This window comes from Odocoileus virginianus, chromosome 24, assembly GCF_023699985.2.
Source record: "Odocoileus virginianus isolate 20LAN1187 ecotype Illinois chromosome 24, Ovbor_1.2, whole genome shotgun sequence".
In the NCBI taxonomy this organism is placed as follows: Eukaryota; Metazoa; Chordata; class Mammalia; order Artiodactyla; family Cervidae; genus Odocoileus; species Odocoileus virginianus.
Window position 1 is genome coordinate 51,130,217 of NC_069697.1, and position 16,501 is coordinate 51,146,717.

Here is a 16,501-nt window from a genome sequence, read left to right on the forward strand (position 1 = left end):
AGGGGAGAGGAAAATGCTGTCTCACTTAGCCCTGTTTTAGGACCGTGTGCTTGTACGTTAAGTGCCTATGTTCTTGGTTACATCTAAGCCTTTATGTGGGGCCATCAAGGGGGAAAGCTCAGGCTGGGCACAGGACACCCCACCTGTATCATACCTGCCTAAACCCTCTTTACTTGGATAAGAACTTGGAGTCATTTAATTTTGCTGTTTCCCTTTTGGTTCTCACCAGCTAGTCTGTGAAAGGCACATCAGTGAAGTCTGGTCCTTCTGTGTCCCCAGGTGGAGAATGTGGAAGGTTCTCTCTCTGGGGAAACTATTTCCCACTGGAAAAGGGGCGGGGGGGGGGGGGCGGTATGGGGCTCAGCCTCAGTTTTCTCTCCACTTTAATCCCCTGAGGTTGGAAGTGATACACTTCAACACTTCCAGGCTACTCACACCCAAGCACAGCTTTGATTCCTATACTCCCAGGCAACTCCAGGCGCCAGCACCATGGACAGCGGCTGAGACCCCTTTTGGAGAGGGATTGGGGAGGACCATTTCCCAGGCAAGGATATGTGACCTTTAACAGAGAAACATTCCCATAACACCCCCAGGGAGAAGGCAAAGCAGAACCTTCCCTGAGAGGAGGACCAATAACAGGAGAGGTCCCTGTATCTGACTTAAACAATGTTATGAAGTAATTATTTTAATTGCTGATGAATAGTTCACGTAAAAGACACCATCCTTCATATAACACACAGCCCCAAGGCCGCAAGAGAAAGGGACCAGGCATCACACTGGCATCTTATTCAGTCCTTCCCAAACCTTTTCTCAGCCCTGTACGCGCCTGCCTCCAAGCACAAGATCTTCCAGTTAATACCAACCAGCTGGGGCACACCAGGATCAGACCATGACCCTGAACAAGGGAGCTTAAACTGGGGCTGGAGACTCATAACCCTGGGAGAGTCTGTCAGTCTCACTCCCAACGAGTCCAAATTCACTTCACACCACTTCTCCTGGTGAGCACATTACCTAGTAGGGATTGATAGAACCTGCAAGATTCCTTGAACAAAGACTGCTCCAGCCCCCAATGTTTAAGGGACTGGAAGAGCTCTCATTCTTGCAAATAACCACCATCCTTCCCATTTGCAATGTCTATTTCCCCTCAAATTTTCCGTATCTATTATGATACTTAAGACAAATTTCCAAGACTCTGTAACTCCAGTTGAAAAACATTTTGGAATTTGTAAGTCAGCTATTATTTGAAATAAATGCACCATCAACTAATCTAGAAATCTTTTTATGCCATCACTAATTTTCCCTACAATGGCATTCAACCTGTCCCTCATTTATCCTCAATTCAGCGCTATGAGGTAGACAGGAAAACCATGGTGGGGATTTTTTTTCTAAATCACACAACACCCAGATGTCAGGTCCACCTGAGATGCTTCTGAGCACTGCCACCCAGCAGCCAGTGAGAATTATTCACCACCAAGCGGGAGTTACGCCTCCAAATCAGAAACCACCGCTGCATTCGGGATTTGCAACCTCTGCACAGAAACTTCCCCACACCTCCCAACCCTCCAGAAAACCCCCATGAGAAAGGAGTCTCCATGTGCATATAAATGATTCTTTATGCCCTTCCCCCCACGCAATGGGGGGTGGAGCACAGGGAGGTACCCTCGCCCTCATGCAGGAACGGGAGGTCAATGTTCACCAGTCTTATTGCCAGCTGCCCTGTGGCCACGGGGTGGGGAATGGGGGGGGGTCTACAGCCCCTTTCTTCTGGCATTGGCCCCCCTTCACCAAGTCACCATAGTGGAGCTGGGGGGCTGGAGGCCCTGGGAGCTGAGGTAAGGACGGTTCTCTAGGGAAGAAATGATGCTCTCCCCACCTGCCCACTGGCTGCCCCAGGATGAGTGTGAGGGGCTGTCAGTGGGGACTGGAATGTATCCAGGTGTCTCTACCCAGCGGGCAGGAGAGGCCAGACAATGTCTCCAGCGTGAAGCTGTCCGCGGAGCCCCTCGCTGGTGGAGGCCGTGTGCCCCGAACACCTTGTCCAGGTGGTGCCTCCAGCAGCCATGACAGCGTATCTCTGGCCGATGCACTGACTCAACATCCCCACTCCTGAAGTTCAGTTCAGACTGTGGTGACCCTCATGACAACCTCACGGCCAGAACTGGAACTGGAACGGGCATCTGGTGGCCGCAGCTGTCCAAGGAGATGCAGGATTGTGTAGCCACAGCGCTGAGGCAAGAGCGTCCGCATGCGCTGGGCAGCTGGGGGGCGGCTGGTGGCCCCAGTAGGGGGGCCCGTCCGTGAGGTCCTGGGGCCCGGCTTCCCTGCCGTCCCTCCCCCTGCATCTCCTCCTATGTCCTTGGTCTTGTCATAATTCAGGACCTTCCACTGCTGGTTTACTGCCTGCCAGCGCTTGAAGATACGGTAGACGGAGGAGCCTTCATGGACGATGAGGCCTGAGCAAGAGGATACGAAGTCCAAAGTCAATGCTGCCCAGACCTAAACCAGAGGCCCTAAGCCAACATTTCTCCAGAGGGAGGAGATAGGGTTGCAAAGGGCCCGGAGAAGCAGGTAAGGGAGGGACACCAGGATTCCCCTAAAGGTTCTCAATGGTAGAAAACACGGCCATGAGACTGAGGGAATGGGCAGGGAAGGTGAAGTGTGTCAGCTGGAGGAAAACGCTGAGCAGGGGAGAGAGAGGGGTGCCCTCACCTATGCAGACGACATCCATGAAGCCGTACATGCCGTAGCAGATCTGAAAGAGCAGATCTTGCCGTTGCCACTTGGCTGAAGGACTAAGTGAGGACCAGATGAGCCAGGAGATGCTGGCGACGAGGAAGAGTGAGCCCAGAACTATGGCTGCAATCTGGACCTTCTCGATGACCGTCAGGGAGATGGCCTGCCACTGTGCATGAGAAAATGCTCCAAAAAGTCACAGAAAGAGATGGAAAGCCAGGTTAGGGTTGCCCTGAATAGGAGGAGGCACCAGGAGCCTTCCTGAAACCCTTCAGGTAGGACTAATAATCTGTCTTCTCTGTGCCTTGATCAAGTCTAGAATGTGGCACTTCTTATATTGTTTCAGACCATTTCCTGTCTTATTTTAGAAAGGCATGACAGACAACTCCTCAGAAATCAGATCATCTAGGATCTGAATTCCAAATCCTTACTCACTTTCTGGCTGAGTAACTTCGGGCAAATTTTAAAATTTACTTGTGCATCAATGTCCCCACTGACTTAAAACGCAGACACTAATGGCACGTAATTACTAGGATTAAAAGCGTTAATACACACGAAGAACTTGACACAGAGATAGCTCTACATGTCTGCTTCCAGCAGTAACAGCAGCGCGGCTGCCTTTTCCTCTTTCCTTGTCCCAGGGCCTGGCACACAGGTGGCGCCCAGTAAATGTCTTTGTGAGTAAATGAAGGAAGGGAGATATTTATAGACAGGAGATGATGATGACGGAGGGGAGAGTGACTTTGAAACAGAGTAAATGGATGAAACGAGCTGCCTGGAGGGTCCCCGATTCTAACTGCTGAAGGGCCCTTGCCCCAGTCTCGGGGTGCTCCCCTTACACCTCACCTGCAAGGGGTTCTTGGTGCTGATTGCCAGGACCTGGTACTTGAAGTAGCAGAGTTCACAGCTCCAGGAGCCCCTCTCGCTGATCCAGCGGATGAGGCAGGGCTGGTGAGTGCACCGCACGGAGCCGTCGCAGCGGCAGGGGCTCAAGAGCTCCCCCTGGAGGAAGAGTGAGGAGAGGCCCTGTCAGCTATCGCCACCCGAGCTCCCCACTCCAAGAGTGGGGTCAGCTATCGCCACCTCACTCCAGGACAGGGAAACCTCTTCTCCAGGTGTCTCCTACCTTAAAAAAAAAAAAAAAAAAAAAAATCAGGCCTTTCAGCCAAAACAAAGCAAGACGCTAAGGCTACAAGCCCAAAAGAAAAAATTCAGAGTTCAAGGTAAACTTCCCGGACCCAATAAGAGACAAGAGAAGGGATGGGGAAGGGGGAGTTGGCTGGTAAATACTGGGTCTTCTCTGTTCCTAGAGTTTGAGGAGGGCTTCCCAACTGGAAGGCCACCCCTTAGGATCTGGAGAAACAGAAGTGCGAGCTTCTGAGCCATGCCTTCTTAACCCATTCCATCACTGCAAAGTGTTTCACAGATGTGGTGCAGACTGGGATAGGTTACAGTCCTCAGTTTCCAAGATTCAGAAAGGGAGATATCCTAAGGGTGGGAGTGGAGGCTGTTCCCCTTTAATCAAAGTAATTTCTCAAGACAGGAAGAGACACCCCCTTCATGCCATCCCGGGACAACTTTGTCCGTAGCATTTAAACAAAGAATATTCTTTGGAATGAGAAGGAAAGTTGTGGAATGGGAAGTGAAGAAAAGTGCTCCACGGAGAGAACTACTGAGGGAGGCGACGGCACCGCCTGGGCGTCTCCTTTCAAGGTGGGAACAGAAGCATTCTCCTGTCTACCCACCTCCCAGCCCTCAGCCTACAGAGATCCTGGGGTGAGAGAAAGTGGGGGAGAAAGGCTGCCTCGGTTAAGCCGAGAGAAGGATGTGGGGCCCTCCCAGGAGAAAGCCCCACCCCTTCCTGGAGACCCCTGATCCGCCGCCACCCCAAATCTGCGCTCCTGGAGTCTCCAGCCAAGCCCCCCAACCTCACTCCATTTCCACCCCAGGTCCCTGGGTCCCGCCCAGCCTCCCCAGGCCCCGCCCCCTGCCTCCCCGGGCGCCCCAGGTGCGCGCCCCCACCCCGCCCCGCCCCGCCGGGTGCCCAGGCCTGACCTGCTCAGGGCCCTGGAAGCAGATTCGGCACTGAGGGGTTCGGAGCCCGCTGTCCAGGCTGCTGCTGAGCGACAGGGCGTCCAGAGCGCCCGGGGGAGGAGGCGGCGGCGCGGGCGGCGGCGGGGGTCCGGCCCGCGCCTCCTTGTCGCCGGCCAGGCCCCGGGCTCTCGGCTCGGACCCGTAGTACTCCTCTTCGTCGTCGTCGCCGTCCCGGGCCGAGCAGCCGGCGAAGGGCGCCCAGCCGCAGCCGCCTCCCCCGCCCCCCCGGGGCTGCGGCTCGGCCGGGGGCCGCCCCCCGCCCGTCAGCACCAGCAGCTTCAGCTCGTTGAGGAACATGCGGAGCCGAGACTTGAGCATCGTCCGGGCGCCGGGGGGCGGCGTGCAAGGGGGGCTCTCGGGCGGCGGGGGGAAGGGAGAGGACAAGGCCGGGAAGGGGGCGCGCGCTGGAGAGCCAAGCCCGGCTGGGGTCTACGGGGCCTGCGAGAGCCGTTCACTGCTGCCACCGCCGGGACTCCGGGGTTTGCGGGGCCGAGAGGGCTGGCGGCCCGGGGGCGGCGGGGCGGGCGGCCATGGCCGGGGCAGGGGGCGGAGTGGGAGGGGGCTCAGGGTACCGCGCCCCGCGGGTCCGGGTCCGGAGCGGGCCGGGCCCCCGGGGTTACAAGCCCCGGTCCTCCTGCGCCGGGGCCGCCCCCCATCGCCGTCTTCCTGGCCCCAGTCCCGCTCCGGCTCCGGCTCCGGCTCGGCCCGTGCGCTCGGCGGTGGCAAATGGCGGCTCCTTCCGGCGGCGGCGGCGGCGGAGACCCCCCCGGAGCGGCGGGCGGGCGGGGCGGGAGCCGGGGAGCCGGTGAGGGATGGAGGGAGGGGCGGGGCGGGGAGGGGGAGAGGAGGAGAAGTGGCCGCGGCTGCGCATCCCCGCCCTGCCCCGCGCGAGCAGGTGTCCCCAGAGGCGGGGGCGAGTGTGCGAACCCGGGGGAGGGCGGGGGGAGGGGCGTGGCCAAGGGAGGGGGGTGTGCACATGGGTAAGAGAATAGGTGTGCGAATGGCGGTGTGGGGGGGAGCGGGTGAGGATGGAAGGTGTGTGGTCACAGGCGCAGGTGCACCAGGGAGGGAGAGGCTTGTGCAAAATGCGAGTGTGCAAAGAAAGCAAGGTAAAAAAAAAGAAAGCAAGCAAGCTAAGCAAGGGTCCGAGGTGAGTGAGCAAGACATGGGCTCAAGCAATAAACACTTCTACACAAAAGACTGAAAAGTGTGCACAGTGTGGGGCCATGGAAAAGAGATGAATGTGTCAGGGGTGGAATTTGATTGTATGAAAAACAGAAGTGTGTAATTGTAATGTGTGAGGGAGGTGAGTGAGCAAAGGAGAACCAGTTGTACCCTCTCATCCCTATTTCTACCTTACAGTTACATCCTCCCTCTCCTCTTCTTATCAATGCTGTGGGGAAAGGAATTCCAGGGAAGTTCTTTGGATCAAACACAGTGGGAAAAAAATTAATTAGTAAAAAAAGTAATTAACAGGAAAAGGGAGGGTATGTAATCAGGGACAGATTGCCAAACTAAGGATCCTCAATAGAAAGTGATTAAGGAGAGTAATGCTCTTAGAAAGCATTCAAATATTTTGGATGGATGGATGAATGAATCAGAAAAAGGGTCTGGAACCCAAGCCAAGATGGAGGATGACTTCTATTTTTAAAAAGTCAGCTTATGTGGAGGGTGAGGCTAAAGTGGGACCTTGCTGGTGTAGGACGGAAATTTGACACACTCAGAGGCGCTTAGCCTTCCAGAGGTTTACAAACCCACCAATCCTAGCAAAATAGTCAATGAAACATTCACCTCACAAGCCCCATAATCAGTTAGCACCTTGGGATTTTTCTTACCAGAATTCCAGTTGCCTTTGCCAGCAAAGGCCCAGGACTACAACTATCAGAATGCAAAGAGGGGAAATCTGTACTGACATGTCTTCCATTTCGCCCTGGAGCATGGTTTATATGAATCTCAAGCTTGAACTCATATCCTCAGCCAGATGATTAAGGAGAACAGAAGTTAGGGCACAAGGAGAGCAAATAGAGTAGAAGAATGGTTTGAGATTTTAGACAGTTTATCATAAATGAGAAACTGATCCCTTCTTTTCCTTATTCCCATTCTCTCAAAGGGTTGGGAGACAAAGAAGTTGGAATCAGTAAGACAAGGGAAGTCAGAGAAACTTGCCTGTTGTCTACCGAGATGTCTGTGAGCAGAGGTTGTTTGGGAAAAATCTCTTAGGGTAAGGTCTAGGAAAGCTTGCCATAGGGGAAAAAAGAGAAATGCAATGACACCATATAAGGAGTCACAAGGTTTGCAGAAGGGAACACTCATTTTCATGCAGTGTGGTGATAACTTCCTTGCTCATGCTCACTCCTTTGTCTCTCTATATGTGATGTATATAATATCATACACACATGTCATACCATCTTACTGCAGAAAAGAACCTTAAAGGTCAAGTATTCCTCTTTCCAGCTCATCAATAATTTCTCTGCCAGAAGGTATCTGGTCTCTGCTTTAACACTCCCAGGAAAAGGTGGAAGTTGGGAAGAGGGGACGACATTAGCTTGCCACACGTCCTGTTGGATTGTTGTACTAACCTGCCTTCCATCGGTCTTTTAATACTAGTTTCGTCCTCAGACGGGCAGCCCCTTGGACTGCAACAAGATCCAACCAGTCTATCCTAAAGGAAATCAGTCCTGAATATTCACTGGAAGGACTGATGCTGAAGCTGAAACTCCAATACTTTGGTCACCTGATGCAAAGAACTGACTCACTAGAAAAGACCCTGATTCTGGGAAAGATTGAAGGCGGGAGGAGAAGGAAACGACTGAGGACGAGATGGTTGGATGGCATCACTGACTCGATGGACATGAGTTTGAATAAGCTCCGGGAGTTGGTGATGGACAGGGAAACCTGGCGTGCTGTATGTAGTCCATGGGGTCGCTAAGAGTCAGACATGACTGAGCAACTGAACTGAACTGGGCACTGTCTACTCCCTATTTTACACGACCACATATAAAATATGGGACTATATAGGTAACTTTATCACTAGTTGAAAAAAAGGTCAAGTGAGACACGAAAAAAAATTTAAAAAAAGAAACCCCACATACACACAGGAAGCAAGGACTCAGTAAACATTTGCTGAATGAATGAATGAAACAAAGACACAAATGAGAACATGTTTTCCGCTGGCGATGGAGCAGAAAGACGACAGCACCTCCTCCTGTCCCTCGACCCACCTCCCCGCTTAAAGAGAGTGAGAGACGGGTAGTGAGACTCAGGCTCGGCCTGCAGCCCAGAGTTGGGAATCCTGGGTGGCCCAGGTTGCCATGGCACCGCATTGGACTCCACCCTCTCTCTTCTCCCGCCCCTCCGGCCCACCGCCCCAGCCAGAGTTAAGGCAGCCAGTCACGTGCCCTTCAGCGTAACCACACCTCTGCTCCTCCAAGCAATGTCAAGCGGTCACGTGTGATAGCAACAGATCACGTGGTATCATCTCCTCCGCCTCTTTCCCCTCCTCGCCCCTTTCGCGTTCAAAGCCGCTTTCCCGGCTGCCCCTCTGCGCATGAGCAGCCTGGTCACGTGGTCAGAACGTCCGGCGTTCGCCCCGCCCCTCCGATTTCCGCGCGCCTCTTTGGCAGCTGGTCACATGGTGAGGGTGGGGGTAAAGGGGGCCGCTCTAGCCTGCGGCCTGTGTCTATGGTCGGGCCCATAGCGTCCAGCTGCCCAGGACAGACCTCGAGTGTATGGCGCTGCAGGAACCGGCTCCGGGGTCCGGATAACGGGCCGACCCCGCAGCTCCTGACACGGGGCGAGGTGAGCGTAGCCCTTTTCAGGAATGGGGACCATTCTCGCCCCCCGCTGCTTTCTACGCGGGCTGGTTATAGAAGGATTGCTCGAGGGCGGGAAGTGGGGCAGGATGTGATAATGTTCCTTTGTGGCCGATGGGAGGTGTAATTTCAGGAACTGGGTGTCGGGTCTTTGATGTAGGGGGTGTGTCGTATGGGATTTCCCTTGTGTGGGGCTCGGTGGTCCCAAAGGAAAACGCATTTTTGAGAAAGTGATAGGGCCTCTCGTGGCTGGAGGGTTTGGGGCTATCGTGTTACCTAGGGGCTGCCCTCGGGGAAGTGTGGGGATGCTGTCGGTGGTGTCTGTGCGATGCCTTTCGTGGGAGTCGCTTTGTTGCCGCAGGCTCATTGAGTCTCTGTGATTGTAGGCTCTCCTCTGGCCTGAGAATGGCTACCTCCCGATATGAGCCAGTGGCTGAAATTGGTGTCGGTGCCTATGGGACAGTGTACAAGGCCCGTGACCCCCACAGTGGCCACTTTGTGGCCCTCAAGAGTGTAAGAGTCCCCAATGGAGGAGGTGCTGGAGGGGGCCTGCCCATCAGCACCGTTCGGGAGGTGGCCTTACTGCGGCGCCTGGAGGCTTTTGAGCATCCCAATGTTGTCAGGTGAGAAGCAGATGGAAGGGTGGGAGTGGGTCGTGAAAGGAAAAAGACTTCACATCTAACCTGTAGATGTGGAGTAGTGGCCGGAAGAGGCGTGGGAACCCCGAGGAGATAGGGGAGGCCCTGTCGGTCGGTCTGAGACCATTGCTCAGCGAGTGACCACTTGTTCTGGCCAGGCTCATGGATGTCTGTGCAACAGCCCGGACTGACCGGGAAACCAAAGTGACCCTGGTGTTTGAGCATGTGGACCAAGACCTCAGGACGTATCTGGACAAGGCACCCCCACCAGGCTTGCCAGTGGAGACCATAAAGGTAAGTAGGGTGGGCAGACCCTGAGAGGTAGCTTGAGACCTTCGTGGTAGTTTCTGTTGTAATTTCAGGCGTGGCACCTGGTTCCCAGTTTCTCTGTACTTCCCCCTTCCAAACCAGGATCTGATGCGCCAGTTTCTAAGAGGCCTGGATTTCCTTCATGCCAACTGCATTGTTCACCGAGACCTGAAGCCAGAGAACATTCTGGTGACAAGTGGTGGGACAGTCAAGCTGGCTGACTTTGGCCTGGCCAGAATCTACAGCTACCAGATGGCACTTACCCCTGTGGTCAGTAGAATGATGGTGGCCAGGATGGGATCTGGCTGGGGGAGAAGAGTGGTTGCCCATAGCAGTTGAGAAGGAACGTGTTTTTTCACGTGCTTTGCAATAACTTGCAGGACTCTCATCCGCACTACTTATTCCTACCAGGTTGTTACACTCTGGTATCGCGCTCCAGAAGTCCTGTTGCAGTCTACATATGCAACACCCGTGGACATGTGGAGCGTTGGCTGTATCTTCGCAGAGATGTTTCGTCGAAAGTATGGGGCCCGAGTATCCCAAACATTTTGAATTTCCCGTCTTTTATTCATAAACCACACCCATACCCTGCCCACTCTTCCACTTACTACTGGCCACCTTGTTCATAGCTGGAAACTCTGAATTAGGAATTTCAGAATTAGGAATTTCATCGCCCTTTATTCTCTACGCCCTGTTTTGAGCCACTAAGCAGTTATCTACCACCCTGTCTTTGAAAGACTGCTACCGGAATGAATGTCTCTTTTCACCTTAGGCCTCTCTTCTGTGGAAACTCTGAAGCTGACCAGTTAGGCAAAATCTTTGAGTAAGTGACCTGCAAGGGGGAAGAACTTTGCATTTCTAGTCCTCTTTCTGCTGAGCCCTTGATAGCAGCTGGCTTTGCCCCAGGAGATGGGGGCTGGAAAAGGGCCTTCCTGACCAGAATTCTCCTGTTCCCCATAGCCTGATCGGACTGCCCCCAGAGGATGACTGGCCCCGAGATGTGTCTCTGCCCCGAGGAGCCTTTTCCCCCAGAGGGCCCCGGCCAGTGCAGGCGGCGGTCCCTGAGCTGGAGGAATCTGGAGCACAGTTGCTGCTGGTAATAGACTCGGGCACGGGCACAGGGCGAGGTCGCCGGGGCAGATCGCGTGTTTGTCACTCAGTCGTGTCAGACGCTGGACAACCCCATGGACTGGAGCCCACGGAGTGGGTTGCCGTTTCCTTCTCCAGGGGGTCTTACGAACCCAGGGATTGAACCCAGGTCTCCTGCATTGCAGGCAGTTTATTTTACCACTTGAACCACCAACAGGGGGAAATGGAGCAGGATAAAAGGAACCCAAGTGCATTGTTGTTACAGAGACTTGTCAGTGAAAGGGCTGGTTTCTTTTTTTTTTTTTTTACTGTTTTGAACGGCTCTCCACAAGAGGGATAGAGAAAATCACCCATTCTAGGTATCGTTGGAGGTAAGCAGGAGTCTTTTTTGTTTCTTGCATGTTTTCTGATTTTTGTGTCCCTTCTTAGGAGATGCTGAGTTTTAACCCACACAAGCGAATCTCCGCCTTCCGAGCGCTGCAGCACCCTTATCTACACAAGGCAGAAGGTGACGCAGAGTGAGCAGCGGAATGGCTGGAACAGAACCAAGGCGAGAGACCACCAAATTTCCCTTCCTTTGACACTTGAGTGGAGAGCCCCCCCACTGAGAAGGCAACCTCTGCCTTCACCTCTGAAGCTGTGGCGGCGACTCCAACTTTTTACAGACGATATTTTACTGCCTTAACGACATTCCCCTCCCACCTTTCTGAGGCTTATCCTTATCCTGTGTCCTTACACCAAGGGGTATGTCCCTTGTGCTCCCCTTCTTTATACCTTTATATTGGGATCCTTTTTTATACAGGACAAACAAAACAAAGAAATAATGGTCTTTTTTTTTTTTTTTTTTTAATGTTTCTTCCTCTGGTTGACTTTACTGTTTGGGGATATGAAAAAAACCATTTGGAAGATGGAACTTCCTTGCAGATTATCTTTAGATCACAGGGTCTACATAGTCAGTGGAGCCCCTCAGCTAACAAGAGAAGAAAAGGCACTTACATGGCTTCTTTGATTATAGAGTTTAAATGGTTTTTATTTTTATATTCACTGAACTTCCCCAACCAGGTCCTCCTTATTACAAGAGTTCTTGGTAGTTTTCTCTCTGGATCTGTCCCCGATTTACCCTTGGAGCAAAGATGTGTTGAGGTGGTCGAGCATGTGGAAGGGAGAAGAGGGGAAACAGCCAGGAATGACTCCAACCCCCATCCCATCTCACGTAATCCTGGAAACTCCCCATATCCACTTAGGGAGAGAAGAAGGAAGAAGGGTTTTTCTTTATTCGTTATAATCTTTCTCCCAGTAAAACATCAAGGCATAAAGCCTAACTGTTCAGTCATCTTTAGGGAACATGGCAAAGGGCCTTTCCTTTTTCTCAAACAAAAAGGGCTAGAGACCCCGAGTTTTCCCTAAAGGGAAAAAAAGCCTCGGGAGAGCAGACAGCAGAAGAGATGTCAGAAGGACCCAGAGTCTCATAGAAAGGCACTGGGGTTGGCTCGAGGATCCTTCTGATTCCGAAATCTCATCGCTAGCCAAACACCAAGGATCTGTAGACACAAAGAGAAAAGAGATACGCCCAAACTATGAATCTGGGGCTAAGACTTGGAGGTGTAGAAAAGGGATAAGGGATATAAGGGAACTAGAGAATGTTACCTCTGTGAAGCTAAAGAAGAGTCCAACACCCCCCAGGATTTTTAGGGCTTCATCTGAATGCTTAAGAAATTTTTCTCCACACATCTGACATGTGGGGCTCCGGCTCTTGCAGACCTGAGGGAAAAACACACACATGCATGTTTGACGCTACGGTGCTCTATCGTAACTATGGTGAATGACCCTAGGAATTATTTTCCAGTTCCTGATTAGTATCCTATAGACTGGACTCTCACTTGGCTAATTCTCTAGAATCTGTATCCATCCCCCAACTCCTACCAGCACACAGCCCCAGTACAAGTGAGCTGCTAAAGACAGGCAATAACAAGCCCAAATCTGCCAATTTGAGCATCGGCCTTAGCCAGTTTTCTATCACACAAACCACTGCCACCCCCCCCCCCCCCACTCCCATGCCAGCTCACTGCAGTGCAGAAAGCATAATCTTGTTGATCCAGGGTTGTAAGGTTGAACAAGCCACAGCAATCAAAGCTTCTTTCCAGTTCATCCCGGGTCTTGTTGCTCATGACCCACCAAGAAGCATTGATGACATCTGTCTGGAGGATACAGGCAGAAGGAAATCATTTGATGCTGCTAACCTTAAGAATCCCCTACATTTTGATCCCAGAGATCAAAGCACTGATTCCAGTGCTTCAGTTTCCCTTTTTAAGCAAAGGGAGTTAACATCCTTCAAAAGCAGAGGTGCAGACACAGTAACTATCCACTTCCTTCTGGATGGTCCTCACGGTCGGTCAGCCGGACATCCCAAAGGAAGCAAACAGCTCTGGAAGTAGTGGCTCTTAAGTATGATCTTTGGAGCCAGACTGAGTAAGGAGTCAAGAGGTTAGAGGGTTGGGGGGAAAGTGAGTACTTGAAAGGGCACCTTCTTACCTGTTTGCTTAGGTTAATAGCCAGACATGAGCAAGAGATTCCAAACTGGAAGATGAAGACCAAACCAAGGATGATCATGTACTGAGAGGAAAAGTTACGGAAAAAAAAATTCCCAGATTCCTTTATGGTCCACCTATAGTAACAATCTGATCTAGTCAAAGAACTTACACAGTTATGTCAGCTGAAAACAAAATCACTGGCTTTTGTTTCAGAGTATGGTAAGGGAGGGCAAGGAGACATACCCCCCCAAACACCGGAGGTCTCCTGCCCACCTCCTGACTGGCTAAGACAGTGCTCGCAAGAGCCCGGGTGCCCCAGTCACTTCAGGTCAGGATACAAAGAAAAGCAGCACTTGGTGGTGGTTGACAGCACCTACCAGGCCAGCAACCGCGATGAGAAGGAGGAAGACCCCCACCGCAATGGCTCCTCCGATGATATGGATGCTGGACACCAGCCCCAGGCCCTTAGCCCACGCAGCCACTCCAATGAGCAGTAAGCCTACCAGCTACGAGAGACAGCAGGATGCATCTCAAAAGAATGCCAGTGTGCGTCACCGCCAGGGGCCGAGGTGAGAGCCGCGCTGGACACTAAAGGAGAGCTGAGTTTTGCGTGAGCGCGCGCGAGGAGGTACGACCAGGACCAGGACCATCCCCGGACACCCCTCCCGTCAGAGGTGAGGACGGCTGGAGCAGGGCTGAGAGGCCGCAGGGAGCGTCAAGTGTATGAATATAAAATGGAACACTTAGCTTCATCCATCACTTCCATTTGGGAGAAGCCTAAATTCAGAAGAGGGAGGGCTGGGCCTTGAGCCCCACGATGAGCCTTCACTTCATCACCCCCCACCCCTAGATAAACGCTCTGATCACCGGAAGTCTCCGCTCTTCCCACGGAAGTCTCCAGGAATCCCCTCGTCGCCGGAAGTTCCCGGGAATCTTCCCGGAACCCCAGTACATCCCTCTCCCCATCCGAAGTCCCCTAGACATTCTCTCCACTGGCCTTTCGGCCCTGGAGCTCCCCCCCCCCACCTCCAAAACCTCACCATGTAGACCACGTTGAGTGCGCAGAGCGCATTCTTGGAGCAGGCAAAGCCTCCGCAAACCATCTCCCCAGCTTTGGGGACCCAAGTGGTCCCAAGGACTTGGGGGGAGGGTCTCGCGGACCGTCTTCTTGGACCCCGACAGCTTCTGTCTCTTTAAATCGAGTCCAGCCAAACCCAATCCTCTGCGCCTGCCCCGTCCCACCCCCGCCTTTGGATTGGCGAAACTCGGCACTAATCTAGGACGTCGGTGGCCTGAATGCCAATCAATCTGCATCGCGTCACTGACCCGCCTGCCGGCCCCTCCTTTAGGTTCTTTATTGGATGAAACTTAAAACTGGGGGCAGGGCTTCCAGAGAGTCTCATAGGGACTGAAGCCTAAATTTCAAAACCCCGGATTGAAAACGGAGTTTTCTGTGGTGGCGGCTGCAAGAGGACTTATCCGACGGAGGAGGCTCCCGGGAAACTCCGGTGAAGAGAAGGTGCTTCAAGGCGCCAGGTGAAAGGGCTCCTCCCCTCAAGGGACGGCCCTCCCGCCCCTTTCCCCTTGTCCAGCAATGACCTCATGATGACGCTCTCGTTTGCTACTATTGCATCACATTCGGGAACACCCAGAGAAGCAAGACTAAGCTATTTAGGCTGGCCATAGAGGCCCCTGGTTGGGCATACCACCACCTAGCAAACATGCTCATCTTTGCAAGTGCGTCCGCTAGTACACATCCCCTCCTGATGGGGTGTGAACATGCTAGAAATGCAGTATGAAAATTAGCAGCCTCGGATTGGCGCGTCCCTGTATGTGACAAAACCACAAGACGCACATGAGTGTGCTGGAGTTTTCAGAGCACAAGTCTGATCCTGCGCGGTAAAAAAAAAAAAAAGACAAAGGGCGGGGCCTGGATTATGAATAAATATCAGGGGAAGGCGGAGTCTTCACATTTTCACTCCAGGGGCGGGGGTGGTGGTTGATCAATATGTTTATTAAGGAATAAATGCTTTGACGTGCCGCCTTTTGCGTGGGGATAGGAAAAGACATAGTTCCTCTTTCCACCAAAAGAAAGAGGCAGTCGTAGTACGAACACAAGTGAAAAACCTCCCTTCAGCCCTACAGAATGATTTACATTCGTGTGTAACTAGAGTCTATGACCGCATAAGTGGCACCATCTTACCGCTCAAGTCAGACCGCAGGGCTTCCACCTTTGCGGCTTACTAGCTGTGTAACCTTTGGCCAGTTACTTAAGCTCCCTCTGCCTGTTTCCTCATCTGTAAAATGGGGATAAATAACCACACACCTACCTCTTGTGTTGTGAAAATTGAATGAGCTAATATACATATAGAATGCTTAGAATATATGTAGAATGGTTACCTTGCGCATAGTAAACACTCACTGCTAGTTATCTTTTGGGCTATTTTACAGTTTCCAGTGGGTAATCCCAACTCTAGTTCTCTTATCTCCAGCTACACATTCATATATTAAAATCCCCCATCCGTCACAAATTAGTATCAGTAAGATAAACAGGAGAAGAGGCAATAGGCAGGGCCAGAAAGGTTTAAGTCCTGAAACAAAATGATTCCATCAAACTACCCAATGTTTTCCTCTTCACTCCCTCCTCCCACCGCATCTTCTTTCTGTCCTTCAATTCCTCACCCACCCTCTTTCAGGGACTAAATCAAGGACAGGACAGCGGTGTCAGGCATAAGGGGAGCTGGTTGGCAAGCGTCTTAGTTGGGCAGTGTAGTGAAAAGTGTATCAGAATTATAATCAGAATACCTAAATCCGTATCTTTGTGTCACTTCTTACTGGCCTCTCTGAGCTTGTTCCCTTTTCTGCCAAATAGGGATAAAAATCCTACCCCTTGGGCCTGTTGTGAAGTCAGTATATATGAAAGTGTGTTGTAAACTATTAAGTGTTATAGACAAGTCCGTTATTATGAAAGTGAACATGGAGCCTGCTGGTTTTGTCTGGTTACGGCTTACTGTCTTCCATAACTTGTTCTCCCTACTTGGCCCTTTCAAGCAGGAGGTGGTTGCGGTGGGGTAGCCGACTAAGGAAGGGTTACATTGCAAGATGCTAAGTGCGTGAACCCTTTGGATGTGCAGAGTAGGTGGGGAGTACCGCTGTAAGCTGGAATGCAGGGCATTAAGGGTGTCAGGCCGAGTGTGTGTGGATTCCTGTGAGGGTTTGAGACTGCACACAACTCTATAGGTCACCAAGAGTTTGGGATTGCACCTGGGACCTGGCAGGCCACACTCTCCCCTCA

At 52.3% G+C, this 16,501-nt stretch overlaps 3 protein-coding genes across 4 annotated transcripts; 1 reads left to right on the plus strand and 2 right to left on the minus strand.

Moving 5' to 3' along the window:
- Positions 1 to 655: 655 nt before the first annotated feature.
- On the minus strand, positions 656 to 8,354 carry MARCHF9 (membrane associated ring-CH-type finger 9). The gene is made up of 5 exons (XM_020873626.2): positions 8,244 to 8,354; positions 4,789 to 6,248; positions 3,580 to 3,735; positions 2,710 to 2,902; positions 656 to 2,453 (listed from the first exon to the last, which is right to left on the minus strand). The coding sequence occupies exons 2-5, from the start codon at positions 5,143 to 5,145 to the stop codon at positions 2,119 to 2,121; spliced, it is 1,041 nt and encodes a 346-aa protein (XP_020729285.1). The 5' UTR covers positions 5,146 to 6,248; positions 8,244 to 8,354; the 3' UTR covers positions 656 to 2,118.
- A 63-nt stretch (positions 8,355 to 8,417) lies between these two features.
- Positions 8,418 to 11,499, plus strand: CDK4 (cyclin dependent kinase 4). The gene is made up of 8 exons (XM_020873638.2): positions 8,418 to 8,625; positions 9,026 to 9,262; positions 9,436 to 9,571; positions 9,689 to 9,856; positions 9,998 to 10,107; positions 10,359 to 10,409; positions 10,547 to 10,682; positions 11,105 to 11,499. The coding sequence occupies exons 2-8, from the start codon at positions 9,045 to 9,047 to the stop codon at positions 11,195 to 11,197; spliced, it is 912 nt and encodes a 303-aa protein (XP_020729297.2). The 5' UTR covers positions 8,418 to 8,625; positions 9,026 to 9,044; the 3' UTR covers positions 11,198 to 11,499.
- A 177-nt stretch (positions 11,500 to 11,676) lies between these two features.
- TSPAN31 (tetraspanin 31) lies at positions 11,677 to 14,441 on the minus strand. Of its 2 annotated transcripts, XM_020878393.2 has the most exons (6): positions 14,247 to 14,441; positions 13,545 to 13,712; positions 13,208 to 13,288; positions 12,742 to 12,873; positions 12,323 to 12,436; positions 11,677 to 12,216 (listed from the first exon to the last, which is right to left on the minus strand). In XM_020878393.2, the coding sequence occupies exons 1-6, from the start codon at positions 14,307 to 14,309 to the stop codon at positions 12,142 to 12,144; spliced, it is 633 nt and encodes a 210-aa protein (XP_020734052.1). In that variant the 5' UTR covers positions 14,310 to 14,441; the 3' UTR covers positions 11,677 to 12,141. The 2 variants fall into 2 exon arrangements, with proteins under 2 accessions (XP_020734052.1, XP_020734053.1); XM_020878394.2 differs by lacking the exons at positions 13,208 to 13,288; positions 13,545 to 13,712.
- Between the last annotated feature and the right edge of the window lie 2,060 nt (positions 14,442 to 16,501).